This window comes from Pterocles gutturalis, unplaced genomic scaffold, assembly GCF_000699245.1.
Source record: "Pterocles gutturalis isolate BGI_N339 unplaced genomic scaffold, ASM69924v1 scaffold35926, whole genome shotgun sequence".
NCBI lineage: Eukaryota > Metazoa > Chordata > Aves > Pterocliformes > Pteroclidae > Pterocles > Pterocles gutturalis.
Window position 1 is genome coordinate 2974 of NW_010104281.1, and position 27466 is coordinate 30439.

Consider the following 27466-nt stretch of genomic DNA (forward strand, 5'->3'; position numbering starts at 1 on the left):
ATGTCTTGCCGACTGGAGAGTGCAGCTTCCATCAGGTTCAAACTGAGCAGTGACCTCTTGGTATTTCCTCATGGAGGTAAATGGTTTTGCAGGAAATGCCAGCTGCTGAGACCTCGCTTTGAGGCTCAGCTGCTCACATCAGCAGGTTGTGTCCTCTATTGTATGCCTTCATCCCATCCTCTTCCCTTACCCATATCCTGGTGAAATAGAGACTGTATCTTCAATGTATGAACTGTGAACACAATGCAGGTCTCAGAGGAATACCATGAAGACATCCATGAACCTATGCAGACATCATGATTTATTTATTTTAATTATTTCCTCCAGCAATGTGAGCACCAGCACCTATTTTCTCACTTTCTTTGGGTTTGCATACAACTGCACACTCTCAAAATGCAGCAGGTTTATTATTAGAGAGAAGATTGATCCAAATGCTGCATCTCAGCCTTGATGCTGTTCCCGTCACAAAGTTCAATTACTGTTTCAATTACACTTCAAGCCCTTGATGAGCATTCATTAGTGGGGAGTTCCCATAGTCATCTGGCTGTGCACAGTCACACACTGCTGCAATAAGCAGGAGGCAAAGATGCTGTAACAGATGCAAAGGCGAGGATGCTGCTGATCCTTTGGTCTCTTATTAGGAGATCATCTCATGCTGGTGCTGGAGCTAGAGGTCCTAGGGTGGAAATGGCAGAGGTGGGGTGAAGTTGCTGGCCAGGCTTTGCGAACGCAGATGGACTTGGAGAAATTAAATGGTGTCTTGACTCAGGACCCAGAGTTGTTTTCATAAAAACTTAAAGCCGGCAGTTTTTCCATTTGCTGCAATGGGCTTTGAGTGCGACCTGCATAAACCAAGACAGGAAGATGTCTTCTAAAGGAGATATAATAACTAAATGGGAAGAGATTTGCTTTAAGCAGAGATTTTCAGTGGGGTTTTGGAGTCAGTATTATGCCAGAGATCTTAGTGCATCTGTCCCACCTGGGGTTTTCATACTTCCTCTCCCTTGCTGAGTGATTGGGTCATGTTGTAGTGAGGAGCCCTGGGAGAATTCATGGCACCTCTAGACAGAAGAGTGGCTACTCCCACCCTTAAAAACAGTGACTCAAGGGCAGAACTACCTGAAAAAGCTTCAGGGGACCATTGGGCCATAAAGATGTATCACATTAGCGATCATCCTGTTACAGCCCATGTGCACTCTCTTACCAGTAAGAGCAAGCACCCAACTGGCCTTCCGTTAACTTACTTTTGCAACTCTACAAAAAAGCCAAGGCGGCAGTCAGGCCATCTTGTTGGGGAAAGTCATGCATGTTTAACCTCACTGGGTATTGCTGCCTTGCTGTGCATCCTTAGTGTGCTCTTAATGGGGATTTTCTCTGGAATCACGTTGCAGTGTAAATGCAACAGCCTTACCATCGCTGTCTGTGCAAAACTAAAGATGACATGATGCCTGATTTTGATGCAGGGAAGCAGATTTATTTTTACGTGTTCCGTCATGTGCTTCCCTTGGCTCATAATGAATACTTGAATGGCTCAGAGCTTGGTATTCCCATGTCTAAATCAATCACCTTGCAAATTTGTGTTTATAGGTTTGCAGATGCCCTCTCCAGAGTACATAGTTGATGTAGAGTCTATGGACATTTTCCCCGTTGGCTGGTGTGAAGCGAATGCTTATAACCTGACTCCACCACACAAAGCTGTTCGTAAGTACATTGAAACCCCAAGCAGCATAGATACCACATCAACGGATTTATCAGGGAGTTTGTCTTATGTCTATAACCCAATTTTTGAAACTACCAGCCTAACGAGCAGACTGGTAACCAGGCTGTAAGTGTACTGTAATAAATAGTAACGTATCTAATTAGTGACCAGCACTGGTATTATGCAATTTGCACTTGTCTGTGTGATCAATCCCTCTGAAAATGAGATTGTTTGCACTGGGAAAGGCTGTTGCGTGGTTTGGGATTGCACAGTGTGGGTTTGCGATGGGGTTGTTGGAGTAAAACCAGGTTTCGTTGCATTGCCCTCAGCCAAGTTCACTTGGGCAGCTGAGTGAATTAGGGATATAGGACCTCAAATTGGAAAAAAACCCCATAAAATATAGGGTGGAATGGACATAAAGAGTCCATCCAGGTGCTCCCTCTCCAAAACAGGGTCTGCTTCATCTAAACTGAGAAATATTTGCTGGGCTCCTGTGATGGAGGTTCTGCCCCTTCCCCAGGTATCTCTGCTGTTGTTTCACTGCCCTTACCAGCTCAGAGATTTCCCTAGTGTTTAATTTAAATCTCTCCTGGCACAATTAAACCCGTAGTGTTTTGTGCTGCCTCCAGTGCATATTAAGACCAATTTCTTTCCTTTCCATTTGCATTTGAAGGCAGTTCATGAGTGCTCGGTGGCTTGGTGTTGTTCTGTTCCTCGCAGAAACTATCCAACCCTGATCTCCAGCCACCAAACGAAGAATTAGCCTGGCTGTTTACATTAATTAACATCTGAAAGGCAAATTTTAAAATGTGTCAACCCTTTTGAAGAGTTAAATATGCTTAAGTTAAAAATCAGACATCCGGGGTCTAATTTGGGGGAATACTGCTATGGCAACATTATTCAGCCTTATCACAATTTATAGCTAGGGATAAATTATGCTGGAGGTAATCATGCTTGTAAAATGTAATCTTATCCATATGTGTTCCTGTAAGGAAAAATATTTGTGTTTTTATTTTAATTTTTTTTTATATACTGATCCCATAAAACACGATATTAGCATTCCAGAGGAAAGATTAAATGTATTATTACATCTTTAAAGTAGGTTTTAATGATGTAGTGACTTACTTAAAAAATACCAAGAAAAGATGGTGGTAGTAATTAAGTACCATTTCATTGTGTTAGAAGTCATTTTATAGTCAGTGCATTTATACAGCTTTTTATGCGTTATGAGTATACTTTATAGGACAGAAGAGTACAAAACTGTATTTTTCTTCCTTGCTTCATTTTTGCAGTGCGAAGGAAGAGAAGAATTGCAGTTGTGCAACCAGAAAAGCAGTAAGTTTTGTTGTTTAGGGTGATATTTTCACAGAGATGCACCAGATCTTCCAGGGGAGATAGTACACAGCAGCTGAGTGACTTTGCTGACTGCTGCCCAGATACTGCAGTGGAGTTGGCAGGGTGATTGCTTTAAATCTAAAATGTTTGTGAACATGTAAGAAATTATTTGCAATAGAAATATTTATGAGATGGGACTGTGTAGCCAGCGTCTCATGGCCAGTAAGGGATGCTTATGGAAGACAGGCATTTCCCTATCTATTGCAGTTTCTAGAAACTAGAATTTAAGGGACTTAAATGTGAATATTTGCAGCCTGAAAGGCTAAAGCTCACAGACCAGAGTATATTTTTGGAGGAGGGGTGGATCTGGTTCCTTCTTCTGCAGTATACTTGCTCTAGGCTGTGATAAACCTCATGGAAGTGGGGTTGTGTTTGAGTTATCTCCATTCCTTGGTCCAGGCAGGTGCTGGTGTATCTCTCAGTCCAACCTGAAGGCTGGTTCTGCCCCTTTGCCCCTCCTGACACTTTTAAATACACTGAATTGCTGTTTAACAGGTTACCATCCACAGTGCCTGTTGAGAAAATACCTCATGACCTCTGCCCAGTTCCTCAGCCAGACACAACAGGTAAGGCTGCTCGGCGCCAGAGGGATCCTTATTTCAAGGGACCGTTGCTTCTGTGGAGGGGGATGACCCCAAAAAGGGAGCCAGTGTGTCATATGGGTGAGGAGATGGGACCACATCCCCAGAGGGTCTGAGGGTGTGGACCCACCAGCAGTGCAAGGAGTGTCTGATGATAGAGAGGGTCTGGTCCTCTGCAGAGGTCTTGCTGGGGTTATCAGAGTTCCCCTGCAGCTTGCCCATTTCAGCTAATGATGTTATGGCCAAGCTAATGAAACCCTGGTGGAGGTGGATGCGACTTTTTAATTGGCATCGATGAGATTGTTTACACCAGGGCTTAATGCGTCCCTGTGTTAGCATCATGACTGGGTGGCATGACTGCTTTTTGTCCCCTTTAGCAATGGCAGGATGCTCCAAGAGTGCAATGTTCATCCCGTTGATTGCATAAACGCGGCAGGAGGGGCAGGATTTAACTCATTTTGTTTTAGACAACTGCAAGGCACACGTTGGCACCTGAGCCAAAATCCCACAGCCCTCTTACGGTTAAGTGGGGAGAAGCAGGCTCTTTTGGGGTATGATAACCAAAAAGTGGGTAACCACCTGCACAGCATGAGCCTCATCGAGAAGCAGCCACTTCTCTCCAGTGGCTATAAAGGAGCCCAGACTAATTAGCCAAGACAAAGAATAATCTGTAGACCCATCTTGGGTCAAGGGAATGGCATTCCAGTGCTTACTGGGTTGGATGGTATTTGAACAGGAGTTTCTGGAGCCCTCTACCTGAATTTTGTCCCTGAGTCGATTCTGTATCTGTGAGAGGCAGCTAATATGTTCTCTTTCTGGCAAGTTCCAACTGAGTCACTCACATGCATCTGCGATGAGAGTTATGAAAGTGCCTCAGGTCATGACATGAATTAATTCCTTTCCTGATTCTCCTTTTGTCAAGGTGTGCAGCCAAATCAGTTGCTATTAACAGCAATTGCTTTTCCCGTGCTGGACAGATTCGAGTAGCGGAGGCTTCTCTACCTCCTATGCCAGGGAAGACTTCTTTGTGCCTCATTTACTCTTCTCCTCTCCTTCCTACATCAAGGAGGAAGAAGAAGGGCCCTTGATTTATTGTACAAAAGTGCTACACGCACATCAATGCTACTTTCTCCTTGCAGGCACCATCAATGGGAGATACTGCTGCCCCCAGCTCTACATCAACCACCGCTGCTTCTCAGGTCCATATTTAAACAAAGGCAGAATAGCAGAGCTACCTCAGTCTGTCGGGCCTGGCAAGTGTGTGCTGGTCCTCAAAGAGGTAGGGCTCAGCTATCTTTTGGGGGGATTTCAGGGGAAAGCATGGGTCATGGGTTGTCAGGCGCAAAATTTGAAAAGAAGGCACCTGAAATTGTGCTGGAGCTCTGTAGTGGTTTCCATAAGTCAAAAATACAAGCTGGGAAGAGAGGGTAGGTATATGCATTGTGGGTTTTGATGGGAGAGGTGACATTTTTGAAACGTGGGGAGTTCCATTGGTTGGGAGCAAGTTTCATCTAACTGTGTGGAAGAGAATTCATGTTCTGACCAGAGCCATCCCCAAAGAGGACCTCTGTGGTTGTTGCCATCAACCTGTTTCTGAGCATCCACAATGCTGTTGGGCCAGCAGATTCAGTGGGGGTGACACCTTTCTACCTGTGACCATGGTCCGATGGGGACCAAACCATCAGGATCCAAAGTGAACAGGACAGAAGGCCAAGTGGGGCTGTGTGGTGTGCTAAGTGGAAGCTGTGGTGTTGAACTTGAATGGGTTAATCCCATGCTGCAGGGATGGCAGAGCACCCCCATCTGTTCACTACATCCTGACCAAATCAGTGCTTGCTTTGGGCCAGATCCAGGGTGTTGAGCTCTTGATGTTGACCTCAGAGAAAAGCTACCTTGTCTTAAAACAATGCATAAATATTTTACACACATTGCAGTCCATATACAGATGAGAAGCAAGATGCCCCCTCCCTGGAAGTGTTCAAGGCCAGGCTGGATGAGGCTTTGAGCGACCTGGTCTAGTAGAAGGTGTTCCTGCCCATGGCAGGGGATTTGGAACTGGATGATCTTTAAGGTCACTTCCAACCCAAACCATTCTTTGATTCTATGATGTCTGCAGGTCGGGGAGGACAGCAAGATGGTACTGTTGGATAAGTAGGATGCCACTGGTGCCTTTGACACCATTTCGGTTTGACCTGGTTCTTCTAGAGATTCAGTTCTTCCAGCTTTCTGTTCTGTACCTGTATGAAACCCACTTGATGTGGACACAGGGGCATATCTGAGCTCCCTCTGCCCTTGGTGGAAAAGCATGGGAACTTCTAGGTCTCCTTTTATCTGATGTATTTGCAAAACCGTCCGTCCACAGCTCAGGATGTTTGCAGTTGTCTGAAATTAGATGAATCCCAACCCATAATAGAAACACCTGAAAGGTGAGATTCCACCCAAATCACCCACCACTTTTGAAAACACATCTGTACTGTCCTGTAGAGTGACTCCTGTGTCCCCATTCACTTTCTCATCACCTCCGTGCACTGCTTTGTACACAACAGCACTGCAGGTTGTCTCACATGGTTGAAAAAGCTGGGCTCTGAAGAGAGCCCAGTAAACCAGCTGTCTGTGCAGGTGGGACACTTGAGTGTCAAAGAAGTGAGTCAAAAATAGCCCTCAGCAGAAAACAGGATAAAGTGGTTGCAGAGTGAAAGTTGACAGCTGCCAAATTTGAAAGCAAGTCCATCGCGGCTTGCTGATGGGGAGCGTTAGCAATCTGCTGCTGCTTGAAAAACAGGCAGTGAAAAAAGCAGCATGGGGGAAACATGAGGCATGCACAGCCAATACATATGCTAATGTTTCTTCCTCCTTTCCTCCTGGAATTTGGATTTTGAAAACATAAGCAGTGCAAAACTTCTGCCAGGTCCTCCCCTAGTATCTTAGGGCTTTGCTGCACAGATTAACACCAGGTTCTCCAAATTTCTCAAGAATGGGACCAGTTACCAACTGTGGAAGCCAACCTGAGTTTCTTACAGAAAGGCTGTTTTCTCTTGCTCTGCCTCCTTAAAGAACTGCTTGTTGAAGGAGCAAATAGCATGAGACATGGGCATCTTGCTTTTGGAGGCACGAATGGTTTCCCAAGGAGCAGAACAATGGCAGTGGCCCAGCATTGGTCAGTGTTATTTTGCAGATAAATTCAAGCTCAATTCTGGCCCACGGAGGCTAGGTCCAAATTCTGGAAGGGGTGAAGAGAAGATGTCTATTCAGGGTGTTGCTGTTGGGGAGATGCACTTGGTTCCTATCAGCTGCAGCCAAGATGAGAGAGGTGTAAGCAGCTCAGATGACCATGGGCATGGGGGAGGATGGGGTACCCAGCACATGGAGGAGGCAAGAAGTGGCAAAGAAGACATCCCTACATCAAGATGAAAATCTGCAGCAGCTTCCATAGCACCCAAAAGGATTGCAGAGCTGGGTGGTGAGAACAGTACAGGAGACATCTCCTCCAGCCCAAGACCACAACCACAAGGCTTTGCACGGCTGAAGAACTCACAAGGGTCCCCAGTCTCAGTGCTGAGCTTGATGCCTTTATCTCACTTTACACCTGCTGATGATGTGGCCCCGAGAAAGCAAATGCATTATAATTATCTCTCACTATATAGGAAAATTGCGGGCCATTGTAAATTATGCATCAGCATAACTTGTCTGGAAATGGATAAATTATACATGGGCTTTACTTTGGCAACACACAGGGGAGGCTGGGAAAGACAACTCAAAACAACAGCTATGAAGGAAAACCGGAGTCAGTAGCAGTCTGGCAAAGCTTCTTAAATCACCTGGGTCTCCAGCTATAACTCACTGCTGTTAGAGATGCTCTAGTTAAAAATCTGTGCCAGTCGCCAGCCAGTTCACTGCGGGCAGCAGTCTCCATGATGGAGATGCTGCTGTGTCTGGCACTGATGGAAACCCCAGACTAAAAACAGCTGAACAACCAACTCCCACCCCATTCACTGTCCTGGATTACCTCTAAAGCAAGAAGAGAGCAAATGTCCACTCCCCACTAGCACCAGGTGATAGGAGACTTGGTCCTGGCTCGGTGCTGAGGGAGTGGCTCCCCATGTTCCACCTTCCTCCACACTCAGTCGTGAGGGATGTAGCAAAAAATGCAGCACAACTGTAGTTCATGATGCTCCTCAGCCCTCTTTTCCCCCAAGGTCTTGTCCTTCCTTACCTCCGTGCAGCAAAGCGTCATCCAGGATCCAGCTTCAAACGATCTGGTGCTACCAGCCTGCACGCTGATAGTGAGATAGTTGTGGGTCAGTACTGCTTAGCTCTGGTTGAACAAGGTTAGGAGCGTGGAGTAGGGACATCTCTGTGGGTCAGTACTGCTTAGCTCTTAGCTAACCTTAGCAAGGTTAGGAGCGTGGAGTAGGGACATCTCCTTCCATTAGCATGGAGTAGGAACATCTCATTCCACTTCAGTAGTCTGGGCTGTTCTAACCTGAGGTGTCAGGAGAGAAACAGCATGGAAAGGTTTGCTTTGATGCAGCACCTCTTTTCCATCAGAACAGGCATTTCTGCCGAGTTCTGCATTGTTACTGCATCCCCCCGATTTCTGCTCAATTGCTTTGTCCTAGTGTTGGGTTTAGAGGTTGTGACCTCTGTAGGGAGAAAACTGCTAAGGTGCCTTCCAGAATGTCAGCCCAGCAAAATCTTGAGAGTGATTGCAACTTATTTAGTAGTATGATCAAAAATACTGATTTTAATTCTGTGTGTGTTTGTGTGCGTGCATCCTGCATCCATGCAAAGCCCTACGTGAGTGACAAGTAGCTCTTGTACTATATAGTACCAAACTTATTTTTAAAGCCTGGCTGTTCATTAGTTGTGGTGCCAGTAACATCTCTACTGAGACCAGTGGTTTATTGTGGTTTATTTCACACCCAGAGGCAGATGAGATGGTAATGCCTGTTGTTTAACATCAGCTGCAAAGCTTATCTCATTCCTGAGATATTGGTTTGGAAAAGAAGTTAAAACTTGGAGTCAGATATAGTGGAGACATCAACTATTGCCATTCAAGAACCACATCTGGGCTGAAAAATAGTGACTGTATAGTAGCTAAGATGCATAATAAATGCCAACTTTAAGTTAAATTGAAATTGTTACACATTTTCAGCTTTAGATTTAATTCTTGGGTAAGAATATCTGAAAAATACTTCTGAACAGATCTTCCATCTATGCCAACAACTTACACGGCAACATGCTGAGACAAAATTAGATGTCTTTTTAAGACTTCACATGATCTATAACCCACCATATCTATGGGAAATATGCTGTAAAGATTAATTAGCCTCATTGCTTACTGCTCTTACTATTTTTAGGAGGCTTTGCTCTTTCTCTGTTTAAAAAGAAAATGGACTTAAAGGTAATCCAACTGATGCAGACAGGAGAAATCAGCCAGTGTTTGTGATAGAAAGCTATCGTTCTCTGCCACTTGAATTTTTTTGGAGCACAGCATGACTTCTTTTGGAGAAATTTGCATAATTAAATCATGGTGCTTAGAAAATGAAGTAGTTTGTACTGAGCCTTAGGTGTATGATTGAGCCGGGCTGATAGCATTATCATTCATGATCGGATATGGTGTTGGAATGGCAGAAACCTTCTGTAGCCTGGAAAGATATAAACTGCACTTCTGCAAGAGGGTTCACTGACATCCTCTTCAAGACTGCTCTGTGGACTTCAGCTTATCTGTAATAGCTCCACCAGCTCAGGATCTGCCTGTCTGGTTTTTTTGAAATGTCATGGACTGGCATAAGCGTGTCAACCCTTAAATCCTACAGCCTTGACTATGACAAAGGCTCACTTTTGTATGCTTGATCATCTAATGAAAGAATGCCAGGGAACTCTTCTTTCCCTTCTCTCTCTGTCCCACAGACACGTCAGTATTCCAGGGAAAATAAAATAACTTGTTATTGTCCTGCCTGAGGCTAGCCTGGGAGTTAGGGTCTCTCCTGTTAGGTAAAAGCTATGGGCTCACATCTCAGAGAGAAATTTAGTTTCTCCTCACAAGGATGCTGCTCTTGAACAGCAGAAGAGGTGTAATGGTATTTTGAACTGCACCTCGTCAGTGATACCTCCTGAGAAAGCTTCAGCCAGGGTTGGGACCATTAATGAAGAGGGGTGGAGAGATGGGAAATGTGTGAGTACCAAAAAGCTGTGACAGGAAGAAAGGTGCTGAACTGCCCAGTGTCATCAGGCACATCTGGACATGCCTAGAAAAGGGCCCTTGTGCACTTGATAATCTCTGACATGGAAAATTACAGCTGTCAGGTGCTTATAAGGTTGGGTAGAGGCTTGTGGTGGTGCTGTGTGATCATGCTCGCTGATGTGACTCCAACCTACTTGACTCTGAAAATCTGAAGTTATCAAAATAAAACCTCATAGAAGTGTCGCAGCAAAGGCTGGTGTTGTCTCATCCACCCCTCTGCTCCAGGGCCTCGCTGGCTGCACCCAAACTGTTCCTGATAAAGAGAGCTGAAAATAAACTACCAAAATCTCAGACTGGCCACACTCCAACCAGATAGAATTTAGTGAATCAGATAAATTTGACCAAGCAGATATGGGTGAAGTAACTTTCCATCTTCAGAGAAAGTTGGAAACTGGAAGACTGGAAACTGGTCTGGGTTTCTTTCCTGGTTTTGATTAATCACAGTTAATTTTTCCACAAGAACCAGTGTTCTTGTTTCTCTCTAGTGTTTAATAGTGTATAATATGAAGTGATAATGTTGTTTGAAGATAACAGTGCTAACATGGTGATGGGCCCCTGCTGTAGGGTAAAATGCCAAACCCAGTGACTTATCTGAGATACGAGAGTAAAAGCCAGAGCTTTATAAAAAACATTTTTTCTTCCCTTAAAGGGAAATTATTTTCTTACAAAACACTTTTTCTGTAGGGTGAAATGCCAAACGCAGTGACTTATCTGACGAGAGTAAAAGCCAGAGCTTTTTAAAAAACATTTTTTCTTCCCTTAAAGGGAAATTATTTTCTTACAAAACACTTTTTTTAAAAAAACTGAGTTTAGAAGTTTACAGAGTCCTGATATTGTGGGTATCTTTGCAGGGCTGGGGTTGATTAGGTGGCTGGGATAATGCCCAGACATGGCCAATTTGCAGGGTCGGGTTTTCTTGCTCATTTCCCAACTGTTCTGACAACTCATACAAACACTGTCATCCTGATAAAGAAGCAAGGCAGCACTGTTTGTGGGAATCGGTCAGCAAGAGACGCTCACTTTCTGCTCCCGATTTTCCCACCAACATGCAGAATAGGTGCAGAAGTGTGCTGAAGGAGAGCTCTCCCAAGCAGCTCCTGTGTAGGCGTTAAATAACTCCCTGGAATTGCTGATCATGGAATCACAGAATGGTTTGTGCTGGAGGGGACCTCGAAGATCATCAAGTTCCTCCCCCTGCCATGGGCAGGGACACCTCCCACTAGCCCAGGTTGCCCAAAGCCTCATCCAGCCTGGCCTTGAACCCCTCCAGGGATGGGGCATCCACAGCTTCCCTGGGCAACCTGGGCCACTGCCTCACCACCCTCACAGGAAAACATTTCTTCCTAATATCTAGTCTAAATCTCCCCTCTTTCAGTGTAAAACCATTCCCCCTCGCCCTGTCACTCCACCCCCTGATCCAGAGCCCCCCCCATCTCTCCTGTAGCCCCCTTTCAGCACTGGAAGCTGCTCTAAGTTCTCCCTGGAGCCTTCTCTTCTCCAGGCTGCACACCCCCAACTCTCTCAGCCTGTTAGGAGGGAAACACACCAGATGAGTTATGAATGAGCATGGGAGCTACCCAGGCACTTGATGTTTTTTGAAAACCCACCGTTGGCTTCCCTACCTTGGGTCTCTGTATCAGAGGCCAGTGCCCCATCAGTTTGTATGGTGAGCAGCAGATGTGGATGAGCAACTGGATGGGCTCACGCAGGAGCTTTATTTTGTTCTCTTGGGAACCAGTATGGCTCAGTAACTAGTCGAGTTGGTTGTGTAAAGAGATAGGAACCAGCTGGAGAGCTGTGGGTAAATCTATGTTGTAGCTTCCCCTTGTGTGAGGTAGGGAGTGTGCTGCTGCCCTTCCTCATAGAGTGCTTGGAGATGTACAGATGATCAGAGCTGCATAAGATAGTGGTGCTATTATTAGGCATTGCTTTAGGTGTCTCTAATTGCACTTTTTTGAGGAATCATTTTAGTAATGTTTCCAAGGGCCCAGCAATAAATGAAATTTTGCTTCTAGTAAATAAAGCAGCCAGACAACTCACCTCTGCCATTTCACATGGTGCTATGCAGCACTAAAAGTGAAGCCCTTGCCTGGAAATAATTCATCCTATGAGGTTTTCAAAATGCTAGAAAATCCTCAGGTTGCTGGATTAAAACAAATCAAAACACAACCAACCAGACTCCCCCACCCCCAACATAAATACATTTTTCTGTGCAATATGACATAGTCAGTTTTTCTTTTCTGATGAACCACATTTATGGGTGCTGTGGAAGCTTAATGCTCGTCATACTGAAATAATTTGCAGGGCCCCAAAGAATTAAGAACAGGCTTTAAGAGCAGAGCTAAATTATATCAAAACCAATCTAGACTCACTACGGGGTCATTCATGTACATACAATGCAGAGTGTTCAAACACATGGTCTGGTGGTGTTAAGAGATTTGTTTTTCTTGTATTTATCTCCTTAGGCCAAGTGTAGACTATTAAAGCTTGGTTTCCCTGAGCCAATAGTAGGAATAGTTTCTATTCTGAGATTTTGGATTAAGTGGATTGGCACATGTGTTTTGTTGTGCAGAGTGGGCACACACTGGGTTTCAGGCACACCTCCTGCAAATTCTTTTTGTGTAGACTTCATTAATATTCTGTTAATACAGTCAAGGCACGCAGCACTCAGACACTTCAGCATATTACTGACCTCAAATATGTGAGTTTCCCCTTTAGTGTTCGGTGTGTAACAGTACACATGGCTTTGTACCTGGTTGAGCCATCAGAAGTATTTTCATTTTTTATTAAATTGAGCCAGTATGGATGCAGGGTATGGGATCTGTTTTGGGTGAGAGGATCTGTCTCAAAGAAAAATCTTGGTTAAACTAAAATCTTTGGGGTTAGCTAGCAGCATTTAATGCAGTCACCATATCAGACTGATGTGTCATCTACAATATGCTGGGCACATTGATCTAATCTGAGACCTCTTCTGATTGCGTCTAGCACTTACCCTGTGCAGCCTTGGACCTAAGTTGGCACCTGTGAGCTGCTCCCACCTATGGAGCATGTGGGATGATATTCGTTGTGGTCAGGGACTAGTACTGCAATACTCATCAGTGTTGTCGATTTTGTCTCTCAATAGGTTCTCAGTATGGTGATCAATGCAGCTTACAAGCCAGGGAGTGTTTTACGAGAACTGCAGCTAGTGGAAGACCCTCAGTGGAATTTCCAAGAGGAAACACTCAAAGCAAAGTAAGTCTTCAACATGTGCTCTTTTGTTTGGAATGCTTCAAAAATGGAACTAACTGGGGGGTGGGGGGAGAGAACAAAAGGTTTTTTCTGTTGTGAGAGTTTTACTTTTTTAATTATCATTTTGCTTCATTGAATTATTTGACTTGTTCTGTAGCAACTTAAGAAATTAAATATTCACCTGAACGGTTCATTTCTATTGTCTTTCTTCAAGCAGCTATCCAGATTTTGATGAAAAATGCCATGTTTATTCAGTGAAGTCCTGAGTTTTATGATAAGCTGTTCCTGTAAGATTGGCTATTATTGAATTAGCTCAGTTCCTGGCTTACTAAATGTAGGAGTATTACTGCTTTTAATATAAAGCCTGTCACTCTAATGCAGAAAAACCTGGCTAGAACGAATTGCACAAGAATGCATGCAAATAAAATAGCAGAGACAGATTTTTAAGTAGAGGATCTGGGATTAAGATCAAGATTTAAGACCTTTCTAGAATACATGCTTCAATTCTCATCTAAGCAGCACTTAAGAAAACTGTGTATCTAGAAAATATTCGATTTCCAACTTTGAAATGTACCCATTTATGTCTTCTTTATGTAATGGGCAGTACACTTAGGATTTATTTCAAAAACTATTGTCTGTCTGGAAGAGGGGAGCCTCACCTAAGCTCTCTCCAGAGTCTCTCCAAAGAGCAATTCTTCCACTTCAAGGATATCAACAAATAGTTCTTTGAAGACAGTTCTTACCATTGGCTAACTTGGTCGCCTTGACTTCCTGAGTACTGAAGTTAAATGCAGTCAGTCTCACCCTTCATAGTGAACTCTGTTACTCCTTTTCAAATAAAGGCAATTTTCTCTTGATGATTTTAAATGATTGGCTGTCAAATATGTCACTATTGATTCTATTGTATTTGATCTTTGACCATGCAGATGTAGCAGAAAGCTCACTTGTGCTGTGGTTGAGGGAGAGAATTGAGAACCCTTTATTCTGCATACTTAGAAACCACTTTTCCAAGGGAGGATTGCAATTAGAAATGAAAAGCTACTAGAAAATGCTATTTTTAATTGTTTCTTTCACCCGTGTGGAAAGTGGTGTTTCTGTGTTTGTCAATTGAAATTTTGTGGATGGAAATCTAGAAGTTACCCTTGTGCATGCAGATTTTCATTAAAAACAAGTAATCATCCTTGACCTGGTTCTCAGTGATTCCAGGCTCCCACACCTTGTACTAGCAAACATCAGATAATGCACTCCTACAGGTACTTTGCAGTTGTGAATCAAGTCGATATGCCCCATGTTAATGTCCTATCCTTGCAAAGAATCGAGATTACGGGCAGTTTTCCTATTAGCAGTATCCAAAATAGAACTTTATTGGGATTTCTCATTTGAGCGTGGGGATCTGCCTTGTGCAAAAGCAGCAGTACCTAGTTCTGAACTCTGCTGCAGTCCTTATTTCTAAGGGAAGACAACCTGGAAAACATTCATCTGGAGAAAAGTCTTGTCCTTGATAGTCAGATGTATCTACACCCCAATCCACAGAGACCACAGGCAGCTTGCTGACTCTGGGTGTGCTTATACCAGAAAGACCAACTCAGTTAGGAGTCCGTGGGCTCATCCGTGTCACATACACCTCTTATCCTCCCTCACTGTTGCCTGATGTGCTAATTGTACTGCAATCAGCACATCCATCTTCGTTACCTTCCCCCATGATGCTTCTACCCATGCGTTCCTGTGTCTGTTTCCTTCTCCCATCTATTTAACAGGGCAACCAGCTTTCTGTGATACACCATATATAGCCTGCCAGATAAAAGTATACCTGTGCTTTCCATCAGGGTTTTGTGTTTCATGTTGGTCAGCCAGTCACAGGCTGTGTATGTGTTCCTGTATGATGGCCACCCCAGGAGGCAGCAATCTCAGCTCTTCAGCGAGTCAAGCACCATCTTTCAACTTTATCAAGCCACGGAATGGGTCATTGCAGGCTCAGAGCTAGGACAGAATGTTTTGGAGTGACTTCTAAGCAGAGAAACGTGTTCTCACTCAGTGTGGCATTGTCCTCTGGTTCCTAGGACTTCGTTCTTTTTTTCCTTCCTGAGTTTGCTTGAGCTGCTTCATCCAGAAGCATACTGGGGTTTTAATTGCGTTGGGTTGTGTGGAAGCAGACAAGAAGCCATGCTCATGAAATTAGATACCCTCGGTTGCGCAAACAGCACATGACACATTACATCAGGTATGACAGTCACTTGTGCTCCGGAATCTTAAACAGAGACCCGTAATGAGCAAACGGCTGTTTACACCGACTTGCAGCTACATGGGCTCCTGGCGGTGTCTTGCCACTGATGATGACAGCTCTACAGCCAGCTGGAGCATCTGCGCTGTAATGTGACATGTCGTGTCACCGCCTTCCTTCTGATGTAAACTGACAACTCCTTAGATCTTGACAATGTTGTTGGTTGTTTGCGGCGGCGGCAGTAAGGGCATAGAGCAAAGGGGAGGGAGGATGCTGAAGAGGAGGCTGTTTTCCCCCCCTCTGGCCCAAATGCCAAACCATGCATTGCCAAGAATGCATTCTCTCAGTCCTAGGGCAACCTACGTTTAGTTTACTCTGCTGTTGTGAGTGACCAGTGCAAAATCAATTACTGGCCTTGCAAAGATGATAAACATTTTAGATTGTCCAAAGAGGTGTGTCTGCAATGTGTGGTGGTAGTCACTTGCCATCAGTGCTGCTGACTCAACCTGATTTATTGGTGAGGATGAAATGTCAGGGCTGATCCTCTGAATTCCCATGAGGGCCAGCCAAAGCTGTAGGCATTCAACCCTTATCATTTTGGTGCTTTAAGTTCTGTGCCTACATCTAGATTTGGCTTCCCAATTTTACATAAAATGCTTGAGGGATGTTACTTTTTAAGGGTTTTCATTTCTAAGGGCTATAAGTGGGGCTGTTTGGACTTACCCATTTTTGCAGGACTTTGGACATAAACAGTGTGCAGAGAGTTATCTCCAGAGTCTTGTATGAAGCCTGGTTAATCAAAATAAGAAGGATGAGTATTCCTGGACTCCTTCATTAAATGAAATGTTGAGAGCTGCCCAAATCCAATAAAGTCTTGTTATCTCCTGAGTCTTGTATGAAGCCTAGTTAATCAAAATAAGAAGGATGAGTATTCTTGGACTCCTTCATTAAATTAAATTTTGAGAGCTGCCCAAATCCAATAAAGTCTTTTCACTGTGGGTGCTTTAGAAGACTACCTTTCACTTGTGATAGATGATGCTGAGGTGTTGAAAGTCATCTTTGTCTCAGCCTGTGCTAGCAGGGGTTGAGTCTTGTATGAAGCCTAGTTAATCAAAATAAGAAGGATGAGTATTCTTGGACTCCTTCATTAAATTAAATTTTGAGAGCTGCCCAAATCCAATAAAGTCTTTTCACTGTGGGTGCTTTAGAAGACTACCTTTCACTTGTGATAGATGATGCTGAGGTGTTGAAAGTCATCTTTGTCTCAGCCTGTGCTAGCAGGGGTTGCTCTCAGGACTCCCAGGTTTGGTTTACTATTTGAGGGAGTGAAGCGTTACCCACAGTAAATGGAGAACTACCTGGGGACACTGTAAGCAAACTGTATGCGCACAAGTGCATGGAACCAGACAGGATGCAGCCAGCTCTGTTTGAGAGAACTGGCCAATCTCAATGCAAGGTCACTCGCTGTCATATTTGAAAGCTGATGATGATCAGTTTCTTGATGTCTGGAAAAAGGCAAACATCCTTCTCCTGAAGAAGGAGAATCCAAGTATCTACAGGCTGTCAGCCTAACGTTCCTGGGAAGTTTATTAGGCAAATCCTCCTGGAAGCCATTTTCAAGAACATGCGGGGCCAGTAGGTGACTGGCAAGAACCAGGATGGATTTACAAAGGGTAGGTTGTGCCTGATGTGATGAGATAACTGGTTTGGTGGTTGAGGGAAAAACGGTGGAAGTTATTTATGTTGCTTTTTGCAAGGCTTTCAGCAAGGTGCCCCATAGTGTCCTTGTAGCCAGCCGGTGGAGATGTGGATTGAATGTGTGTGTGATGAGTGGAAAGTTGACTGGATGTCTGAACCCAAAGGGTTGCAATCAGTGATATGAAGTCCAAGTGGCAACCAGTTATTAACAGTGTTCCTCAAACGTCAGTACAAAGCTACAGCTCATTAGATCTGGTTCATCTTCCACATCAACTCTGCTGCATACTCCTTGAGTCCCTGCAGGGGTGAATTAGTGTGACCAGGTGGCCTTCTGTGCCAGATATTGGAGATAGAAGTCATTAGGACCAGTGGAATGACTTAACCCCTTTCTTTCCGTAATCAGGAGGAAACTTCACAAGGCATGTCCTTACAGCCAGAACAGTTCCAGGGCCCTTTCTGAAGCCTATCTTCAAGAGTACAAAATGCCACTTGGTGATTAAATAGCTTTGCAGGAAGATAACTTCTCATGTTTGTCAGGCTTTAAGCTAGGAAGACAATTGGAAATTTCTTGTAAAAGAATAGATAGGAGGTTTTGATCCCTCAAAAGGAAATTGAGGCTTCTAGCCACTGAGTTGTTCAAAAAAGTCTCAAGGACTGTCAGAACTGTGGGCTGTATCCTTATGATGAGAGTTCTGAAAATGAGGGTAGTCTCAATGTTCTTGCTGTTTGAAGTGTCTTCAGCACAAGACTTTTCATGTCATCACACCATGGTCCCTAACTGGAGCTGCCAGAAGACGTTTTGTTCTCATGAACCTCTGATCTATTTTATCACCAAAGGAAGCTTCAGCAGAACGATACTGCCAGCAGAGTGCTATTGGCTTAATACTGTTGCTCATAGATCAGCAAAGATCCCAAGTATGTTTTTTTTTTTGTAAATAGTTTCAGCCATAAGTGTTTCTCCAGTTTTTGGGATCTGAGGGCAGAGAAGGGAGGAGAGGAAAGGGAGATTTCTTTGGCTTTAGCTGAAAAATCTTTTTTAAAAGAACAGTGATTTTAAAGAAAACTGAAAATGTTATGCTTGACACAGCTGTTCTCCAGGTCTCCAGTGCTGCCATGCTATGCATACAGGTTACTTACTGCTTACAAGTGGTTGGGAAGATTGGAGTCCTAGAATGGAAACATCAGTAGGAGTATCAGTACTTGGTACTTTTTTGAGCGGTGCTAATGGAAAAGGGTTTTATGATTATATTCAAAGGAGCTCTTTCCACATGGCTGTCCTAGAACCGCTCAGATTACATTTGGTGGTGTTTGTGTTAAAAATCTTTAGTGTGTGAGGAATATGGAAAATACTAGTAAAATCTGGTTTATAGCTGAAAGATGTGCTGCCAAAGCCAAAGTCACATAAAAAATATTACTGCTGCCAGTACTAACACCTTGGGTTATTGGGACTGGTTGCTGCAGTCATGTTGATCACCGTTTTGCCGTCAGTTCTGTTAATTACTATGTGTGTCGCATTCAAACTAGACTGTGAAATCAGTCAGTTGTTCATTTTCCTAGTTTCATCTTTTCTTTCACCAAGCGCTTCAGTACAATGGGTCCTTTCTGGGCAGCCAAACACAATAGGAAGCACACAGTTAGAAAAAGTCAGCCATCCTTGAATAATGCCCATCAGGCAGCTTTCCTAGCTTATAAGAAAGAAGATCAAGGAGGCAATTTGATTACAGCGCTTTTGCGGGGAAACAAAACCAGATGCAGTCTTTTCATCCTAGCGGTGAAAGTCAGAACAAGGACAAATAAATGTAAGTTAAAACCAGACACATCCAAACATAAAATGAGGCATAGGCTCACGAGGTATAGGTACAGGTGCTCCCACTGCCAGGATTCTTTCAATGTGGAGACCCTCAAGGGGATGCTGGTGCTTTTCTGGAAGTGATGCTTTAGTCCAACCAAAGTTGTTGGGGTTCAGGGGAAGGTGACACAAATTCTAAAGCCTGTCACAGGAGTCAGACTCGCTGATCTTGATCTAGGCTGTCATTAAACTTAATGGCTGCTGGGGAAGTAATAAGGGCAGGAGTCTTTTCAAACACATTGAAAAGAAATATGAAACATTTATAAGTAGACATATATAAATGCCTGTGGAATTTGTTCTTTTGATATTAGGTATTGCCAAATCCTTTTTAGCCACCCTGGCTGCCTGTGCGGCTATTTCATAGGGAAGCTGAGATAACAGTGCTCTGTATCTGGAAGGAACACTTTTTCCATTTCACATCATCTGTCTGGATCTGTCAGCATATGTGAAGAGTTGGCTAAGCCTTTCTTTCTTTCTTTCTTTCTTTCTTTCTTATTTTCTCTCTCTCTTTCTCTTTCTCTCTTTCTCTCTCTCCTTCTCTCTTTTACTTTCTTTTTTCTTTCTCTTCTTTCTCTTCCCTCTTTTCTTTCTTCTCTCTCTCTCTTTCTTTTCATCATTCATTCAGGAGGATGAATGAATCCAGGATTGTCTGCAAGACCTGGGGTCCTTGGTTAGGCACGCAGTGTGGTATCAGAGCCTGGTGGCTTGCTGAAATGCTCTTTTAGGTTCTGAAAGAGTTTTGTGTTGAGGTGATAGTTTGAATTAAATCTTCTTCTTGGATGGTTGGACTGGGCTGTTCTCAAACCCACATTTTATTTGGATACCCCTCTATAATACTTCATCTAACACAGTTTCAATCCCTTTTCCCATACCCCTGTGTTTCCAGATAGAACTTTTTGGGAGGGAGAGCAGCAAAAGGTGGTTTCTCAGTTGCTTTGTGCAACTTGGTAAAACCTTCAGAGAGGGAGCAGTGTCTGTGTGTATGCTGTATATTTTAACTCTCCAGCCATGTCTCTTTTATTTCTCCTTCTCCTCTTCCTCTTCCATATCTGACTATCAGCAGCTGATTCCCTGCTAGGGAACTGTGGATCTTAATGCACTCACAAATGCTTTGTCTCATTTTTCCTGACAATTGTGTCTTTTTCTTTCATTGCCTGCCATCCAGTAATCTTTCTTTCACTGTCTCTCACTCTTTTTCTTTTGTGTGTGTTACTTTTCTCTCTTCTAAGCACATTTATAATGCCTTAGCACCAGCCGCTTGTTTAGTTGTCTGTTGTGTTGCATTCCTCAGGACATGCAAGAGATGTTTTAAAAACCTTATCTCACTGTTTACAATAGCTTGGTGCTGCTGTTTAATAAATTATGGAGATAATTGGTTTTTCAGAGTTCACATCTACAATGTATTACAGCAGGGATGTAACTGCATCTTTCTCAGCCATTTATCGCTCAAAAACACTTCATATAAAACGCTGAAATAAATGTTTTAGTAGCACATGGATAACAAATTTAAGACAAACCTTTCATTGCCAATTTCTGCTCTAAGCATTCCCTGTAGGAACCTGTTTTTAAGGCCTGTTCTTGCATCCACGTTAAACAACTCAAGAGACTCCTGATGAGTTCCTTGGGTTTTGTGTTGCCCACATCTCGTGGCGGTGGTCATCTGGTGTCCGTATGGCAGGCAGTACAGTTTCACTCGGATACTTCTACTCAGTGTATGTCCCAGTAACCACAGTTGGCACAATGAAGCTGTGGGCTTGCTGTGAGCGGGAGTGTGATATGAGAGCTGCCTTGGGAAAGATGGCAATGGAGGAGACCAAAGGTGTGTTGGGGGCTTATAGAGGCAGTCTCCAGTGCAGCCGAAACACAGGATGGTGACCAGAAAGCTCTGCAAGGTGTATAAGCTTCTCATAACAAGTCAGTATGTGAAGAGAGACTACAGCTCTTCCCCAAAACTTTGCATCAGTTCGTAGTATGGGCTTGCTGTCTCGTGTAGTATCCTCACCAAGCCTACTGTGATTTTTTTCTGTCTCTTGCCTAATCTACAGACGTATCCAGTCTGCACATGCATTCCTTCTGAAGTCATGTCCACACCTCTGATTCCAAGATCATTTCACTCTGCCTTTCCTTCAAGTCCGTCTGAAATGGAGACACTAAAACAAGCAGACCTATTCTGCCTGCCTTCCCAAGAGAGGGACTCTCCCAAAAGTCATTAGGGAGGGTATCTCCCTAACAGAGGAGAGGCTGGTCTGTAGCATCAAAGAACATCGCTTGATCAGTGACATGGGGTCTTGTCATACTCTTTTCTAGATACAGAGGGAAGACATACAGGGCAACTGTTAAGATTGTGCGAACGTCGGATCAGGTAGCAGATTTCTGCAGGAGAGTCTGTGCGAAGCTGGAATGCTGCCCCAACTTGTTCAGTCCTGTTCTGGTGGCCGAAGTCTGCCCAGAAAACTGCTCCATTCATACTAAAACCAAGTACAGTGAGTATTGGCCAAAATGGTTCATGTTGCTAGCTGGGAATCAGAGACTGTACATGAGCTAGTCATGAAGAACAGGAGTTGTGTAATATATTAATATTGAGTAGAAATCGCCAGAAGACTGTCCATGTCACTCCATCATGATGTATCTGTTTGAAAGTCATTACTCTTTGGAAGTCTTAACTTTTCTTCCTATGTGAAGCTCACATAGGGAACACATAAAAGGAACCTGGAGGGGCCAGCTGAGATTTAAACTGCTACACCTCAGACAGCTTCATTAGGTGAGATGAATCCTATCCTGCTCAGCAAAGGGTTTCCAGCATTTGCACCAGCACAGACCAGTATCGTGCTGTCGAGGTGCTGGAAGGAGTTCGGTAACATTGGCTCTCTCTGCTCAGGATGTTTTATATTTAAACATGTTCCTACCTATTCAGGAAGGCTGAAGTCAAGTATGTGTGCAACACTTTTTGTTGTCAATGTTACTGATGTTATTGGCTCTTAAACAGGTCAGGAAAATGGAAGGGAGGGCAGCCCTTCTTCTACAAAGGTCGTAAGAAACCAATATGATTGATTTAAACTAATTGGCTTCTGTTTGGCACCAGAGTAGAAGGAGAAATGGACTCAGGAAGATATTCAATAGATCACTGAGTGTGGGTTTCTGTAGAAGTCCATCCCTGAGCTCGACTCCTGGCTTTCAGAGGTAGCAAACAGAGAGCTGGAGGAGTACAGCTAGGGGAGCTGCAGCTGAGATTGTCTTACCTCAAGAGTTTATGGTTGTATGTGGCTGGATGAATTTTTCCTCAAAACTCCATTATTTTGATGAAAGGCTCAGTTCCGTTATGAACTTTGACATGGGCGCCAAGTGCCATTTGAGTTGTCCTGGGATAGCTTACCTGGTGAAGGGCAGAGTATCTGTCAGCCTCGGAGGATGCTGAAGAGTATGTATGTCAAAAGGCACCTGATCCAAGCTACTAGCATAAGGTCAGAGGACTCTCACGTCCTTAATTTCATCTTGGGCCAAGAAATATTTGAAGGTAAGAAAAACCTGTTCCTTCATGCATTGAACAAAAACATCATACATAATTCAAGATAGCTGGCCCTCTCTGATGAAGACATTAACACTGAAAGTGTATCTAAGACTGTTAACTCACGCAGAAGTGCATCGCATCAAATCTGAAACATGTTGGCTTCTCTCCCTCCAAATCACTGCTCGGCTTAGTGGAAGCTTTGACTAAGTACATACTGTTCAATTCTGAACTCCTCACTCATCATCAATAAATGTGTATACATAAAAACTGTAACACTCTGCGCTAGTCCAAGATGACATATTTACACTGGACATTTTTTCCAAATCAATGTATTTTAAAGTTCCTCGTAAAAGTGCACCTAGGGTGCAGTACTGAATCAGTAGCAAGGACAAGCCGAAATTTCCTTCTCTTGGTTGTTAAAGAAGTTTTTAATGGGTATTTCATTTCTCCAGCTTATTATTATGGGAAGAGGAAAAAAATCATTAAGCCACCAATTGGGGAAAATAACAACATGAAAAGTGGACATGTCAAGCCAGCCAGGCGCAGGAAAAGGCGGAAATCCATCTTTGTGCAGAAGAAAAGGAGGGTGTCCGCTGTCGATTCAAATGCTGCAGGCTCTGCAGAGGTATGTATTGCACTGGAATAAAGCAACGAAAGCACCTTGGTGCTTTTCTGTCCCCACATCTGCATCTTCCTTTGGGGGACTTCCCAGCAAACCTCAATGCTTCCATTTTCCATTTTGAACCCCTCGTTACTACTCTCTTCTTCTAAGGTCAGACAGATTTTATTGGGACACTTTGGGGACTTTTACCCCTGTCCATTCTGAAGTTAGCAAATTAAGTTTTTGCTCCCACCTTCATAATGCTCTCTAGCTAACATGCTTTCTAGTATATCTTTGTTTCCTCTTGCTTCCTTGTAATCCTGGGGGCAGGCAGATGAGCCTGTTAGGTGCTTTGCACAGCATCTAGCAGAGTGAAGGAGATCTGTGATCCGTGTCTAAGATCTCTAAGTATTATAATAAATAACTCATGGGCCGTTGTGGTTTCAAGGGCTTTTATTTTTACATGAACCATTCATAATATTTTTGGCTTACAACATCAAGCAATAGGCATTCTAGAAACTTTAGAAAACAAGCAAATGGTTTATGTCTCAAATGTATGGTATTTGAGACCTCAGTCTTTCCAGTATGCTGTGTGATACGACAGGGTCCCAGCTCCAGCAATGTTTCATGTCCAAATACAACCTGGAGCAGACTTAGTTTTACATGGACCATTCCTGGGTAGTTTTCCCATGGTAGCAATGACAAAGTCCATTTGTGGTTTCCCTTCCTCATCTGAGTGCCAGTGATTGCTGCTTTCCACAACGTGAAATAAAACTGATTTGCTTAAATTCCCTCTACTTCGGTCGGAGGGGGATATTATAGTCAGCTTTCAGTTGGCTGCTTGCATCCTCCTCACTTGTTCCTCATTTAGGTGTAGTTCTGCTTCATTTCCTTAGATTATACTTGCTTCAAAGGAATTTAAACTCATGTTGAGCCTAAATCAACCATTAGCTAAGTTTTTCAACCTTTCAGCCAATATAACTAACTTTGTCTAAAATTGCTTTTTCGCTTAAGACCTGAGCGTGTGGTTTGGATGCGAGCTCACACTTTGATCAGAGCTAAGCTGTCGAAGCCATTTGGGCAACTTATGCATGTACAAAGTTCAAAATACAGTTTCCATCAGTTGGTGTGTGCTTACAAGCTCTGCATGACAGAAGTAACAAGAATCTGGTATAATAACCTTTAAATGAATATTTGTGCTTCACCTTCAGCAGTTAGATGTTGAGCTGAAAGGAGGGAAATCTGGGTTAAATTGCTTGTCCTGGATTTTACAGAAATGCCATCTAAGAAATCAAGTACAAGTATGAACTTGTACACCTAGATATTTTTAAAAGGCACCAAAATATCCTTCCTTTCAATACCAGTGACACCCATGACAATTTGAAGCAAGGTGAAGGCTTAAATTCAAGCCTATTTCTGATTTTATTTCATCTCAAGCAACCTGAATTTCATTTTATCATCTCTGTATTTTCCATTTCCCCTTCTCATGCACATCTACAGTGCCACAAGGCTTGAGATACCAGCCCAACAGAGGAATATTTCATGCTAGATGAATTATTGCCATTGACCTTTTGTAAAGAATTAGAAAAAGGATTTGTCTACCATGTATTTTTTTCTTCTGTATTTTGTAGCAAATCTAAATTGAGGTCTAATCTACTTAACACTGTAATGAAAAGGAGATAATTCAGTTAAAATAAATGTTACCCTGGACCAGCATGGCTATGGACATGCAGTTTTGCCCAGTGCCTTTTGATTTGCTGCTAATCTCTGATACTGGATGCTGTTTTTCTGATGCTCCTTGTGCAGGAGAGTGAAGATGAGGAGCCAGATGTGATGGAGGACGAGACGGGAAGTGAGGAAACCAGCTCAGAGCTCCGGGATGACCAGACGGATACCTCCTCTGCTGAGGTCCCCTCCACCAGACCCCGGCGAGCGGTCACCTTGCGGAGCAGCATGGAGTCAGACAAACCTCCTCCCACGGAGAGAGCCAGACGGAGCCGGAGACCACAGCCCCACTCCTACAGCGAGGCAGAGAAATGCACGCAAGTCAAAGAAGTGAGTATGTCCATAGGCTTTCAGTGCCAATTAATAGCAGTATTCTGCCAAATTAACCTTCGGTGCCAATCCTTCCTCATCTGAGGAGGGCATCCCTGCCCTGGTTTTCCACAGGAGGTAGTCTTCTTTATGGGAGCTTTTTTGGTCTTTCGTAGGAAATTAAGCAAGAAGAGGAAGAAAAGCTCATCCTGGACAGTAATCCATTGGAGTGGACTGTGACTGATGTCGTGAGGTTTATTAAACTGACTGACTGTGCACCCCTTGCCAAAATATTTCAGGAGCAGGTAGACATCTTCATGTAACTCATTTCTTTGTGTCTGTGGTGCTTACTCACATCACAAAAAGAGAGCAGCACATGCCACCTTGCCTGCTAACTCTTAGAAATTGAGTCAGAGCCTTGCCAGATTCTCAGAGAGACCAGAAGCCCCATAGCCTGAGTCCTGATGAAAAGCAGGAGGTTTAGACCTTTCTTGTTCATGCCAGGGTCCACAGCACCATCCTGGTGTCACATAGGTGGGCACCTCGGTGTACTAGCAGGTTGGTGGTTATCTGGTACATAGCAAGCTGTCCCTTGTGGCCACATGAGTTTCACCCTGTTTTAAATATTGTTCTGGGAAGCAGAAAACTGCTGCTTGAACCCAGAACTGGCTGCCTGAATTTTGTCACTAACACGTAGATGCTTCAAGTAGGTAGACACCTACTTCTCATCTGCATCCCTCCAAAGATCTGGCAGTCGGGCCCTTGGATGACCTAATTTTAGGAGATGCCAAGCATCCCCCCATTAAGCAAATAGGTTTGCAGGAGCAGAAGCCAATGCTCTTCATCTCAAGTCAGTGTGAACATGTAGAATTTATATAGAAACAGCCATTCCCTGGCCAATGAGTAACAGCCACTGCTGACAGTAAAGGGCAGTGCTAAGAAATCAGAGTTAGAAAGAAACAAGTGTGGTTACTTAGGCCGTAGCTGATGGCAGTCGGTGGTATGGCCAGCTGCACATGGAACTATCTCTGATTTTTCACCATGAATAACTCTGTACCCAAGTACAGCTGCTTTGACTGGGAGAAGTTGCAGGGCAAGTCTAGAGCAAGACTGAAACACTCCATAGCAAGACACTGTAGTCACTGCGCCGCAGCGTGCTCCAACCATGTGTTAATCAGCCTGGAATAACACCAGGGCTTGAAAGCCAACCCTGGCTCTCCTTTGCCAAAGAGTTTTGTGGGGACTTTAATCAAGCACAGATGACTAGAGCTTCTCCTTGTGATTTGCAAGGAAGCTCTGGTGCAATGGGCCATGCCATCAAGCTTCAGTGGAGGAAGAACCTGAGCTGTTGATAGTCCTGATCAAAGTAGTGCTTCAGGTGTCCAAATCCTCCTTGTGTTCAGTGCTACCTAACCAGGGCCGTCCTGGGGAGTTTATGTTGCCTGTTGCTTTTTCTGTTCCTCCCTAAGGGGTAAAAAGCAGTTTTGTAGCCTGCTCGTCTGCTTCTCAGGCCATTAAAGAATAAAGAGGACTTGAGCTCTTAATTAAGAAAGGGATCATAAAGCCAACAGAAATCCCTGATAAAATGGCTTTTGTCTGGGGTGCTAGTTTATGGAGTTTGGTTTGTAGATATGCCTGAGGGAAGGACGTGACCTCCAGAGGTCCCTTCCAGCCTACACCATGCTGTGGTTCTGGGACATTAGAGATTGCAGGAGATGTTCCAGGCCCCTCTGTCTTGGATGTTCAGCAGCTGAAGTGGAACAGGGCAGGTCGTGTGTGAACCAGGGGACACAGCATGGAGCAAGGCAGACAGAAACCTGTGCTGAGCAAATGATGGGCCAGAAGAGCTGGGGGAAGGTCTGACTTGGCAGGGGGACCAGCATCAGTTTCTCCTCTGTCTCCTGGTGTGCTCTCTGCAGCCTCCCCCTTGTGTCAGTTCCTCAGTCATACAACGGGACTAATCAGGTCTCTGTGGACCCTGGAGAGTTTCTTTAGAAGGTGATCTTGCATTTCAGCAGCTGAGAGGCTTTTCCCAAACTGGGGGCAAGATGAGAGCCTATGATGACACACCAAACAACTTCTGAAAAAGCATCAGGTGTCCGAGAGAAAGGAGGTAGGCAGCGTCAGAGAAAAGGGCAGAGGACAAAACCACTTTTAATTTTTAGGACAAACTTCCCTTCTTGCTTCTCCAGACCTGGTTATGCTTTCTGCCCTTCAGAGTCCAGAAACAAAACCGTTTCCCCTGTCTTTTTCTTCCCCAGGACATCGATGGCCAAGCCCTTCTGTTGCTGACACTGCCCACGGTGCAAGAATGCATGGAACTGAAGCTTGGTCCAGCCATCAAACTGTGTCACCAGATCGAGCGAGTAAAAGTTGCTTTCTATGCACAATACGCCAACTGA

General features: G+C 44.0%; 1 protein-coding gene across 1 annotated transcript; it reads left to right on the plus strand.

Moving 5' to 3' along the window:
- Positions 1 to 27466, plus strand: LOC104458538 (scm-like with four MBT domains protein 2). Its single transcript, XM_010087009.1, has 11 exons — positions 1 to 76; positions 1588 to 1701; positions 2992 to 3034; positions 3590 to 3660; positions 4815 to 4954; positions 13047 to 13156; positions 21229 to 21404; positions 22882 to 23054; positions 24837 to 25085; positions 25241 to 25369; positions 27326 to 27466. The coding sequence occupies exons 1-11, from the start codon at positions 1 to 3 to the stop codon at positions 27464 to 27466; spliced, it is 1422 nt and encodes a 473-aa protein (XP_010085311.1).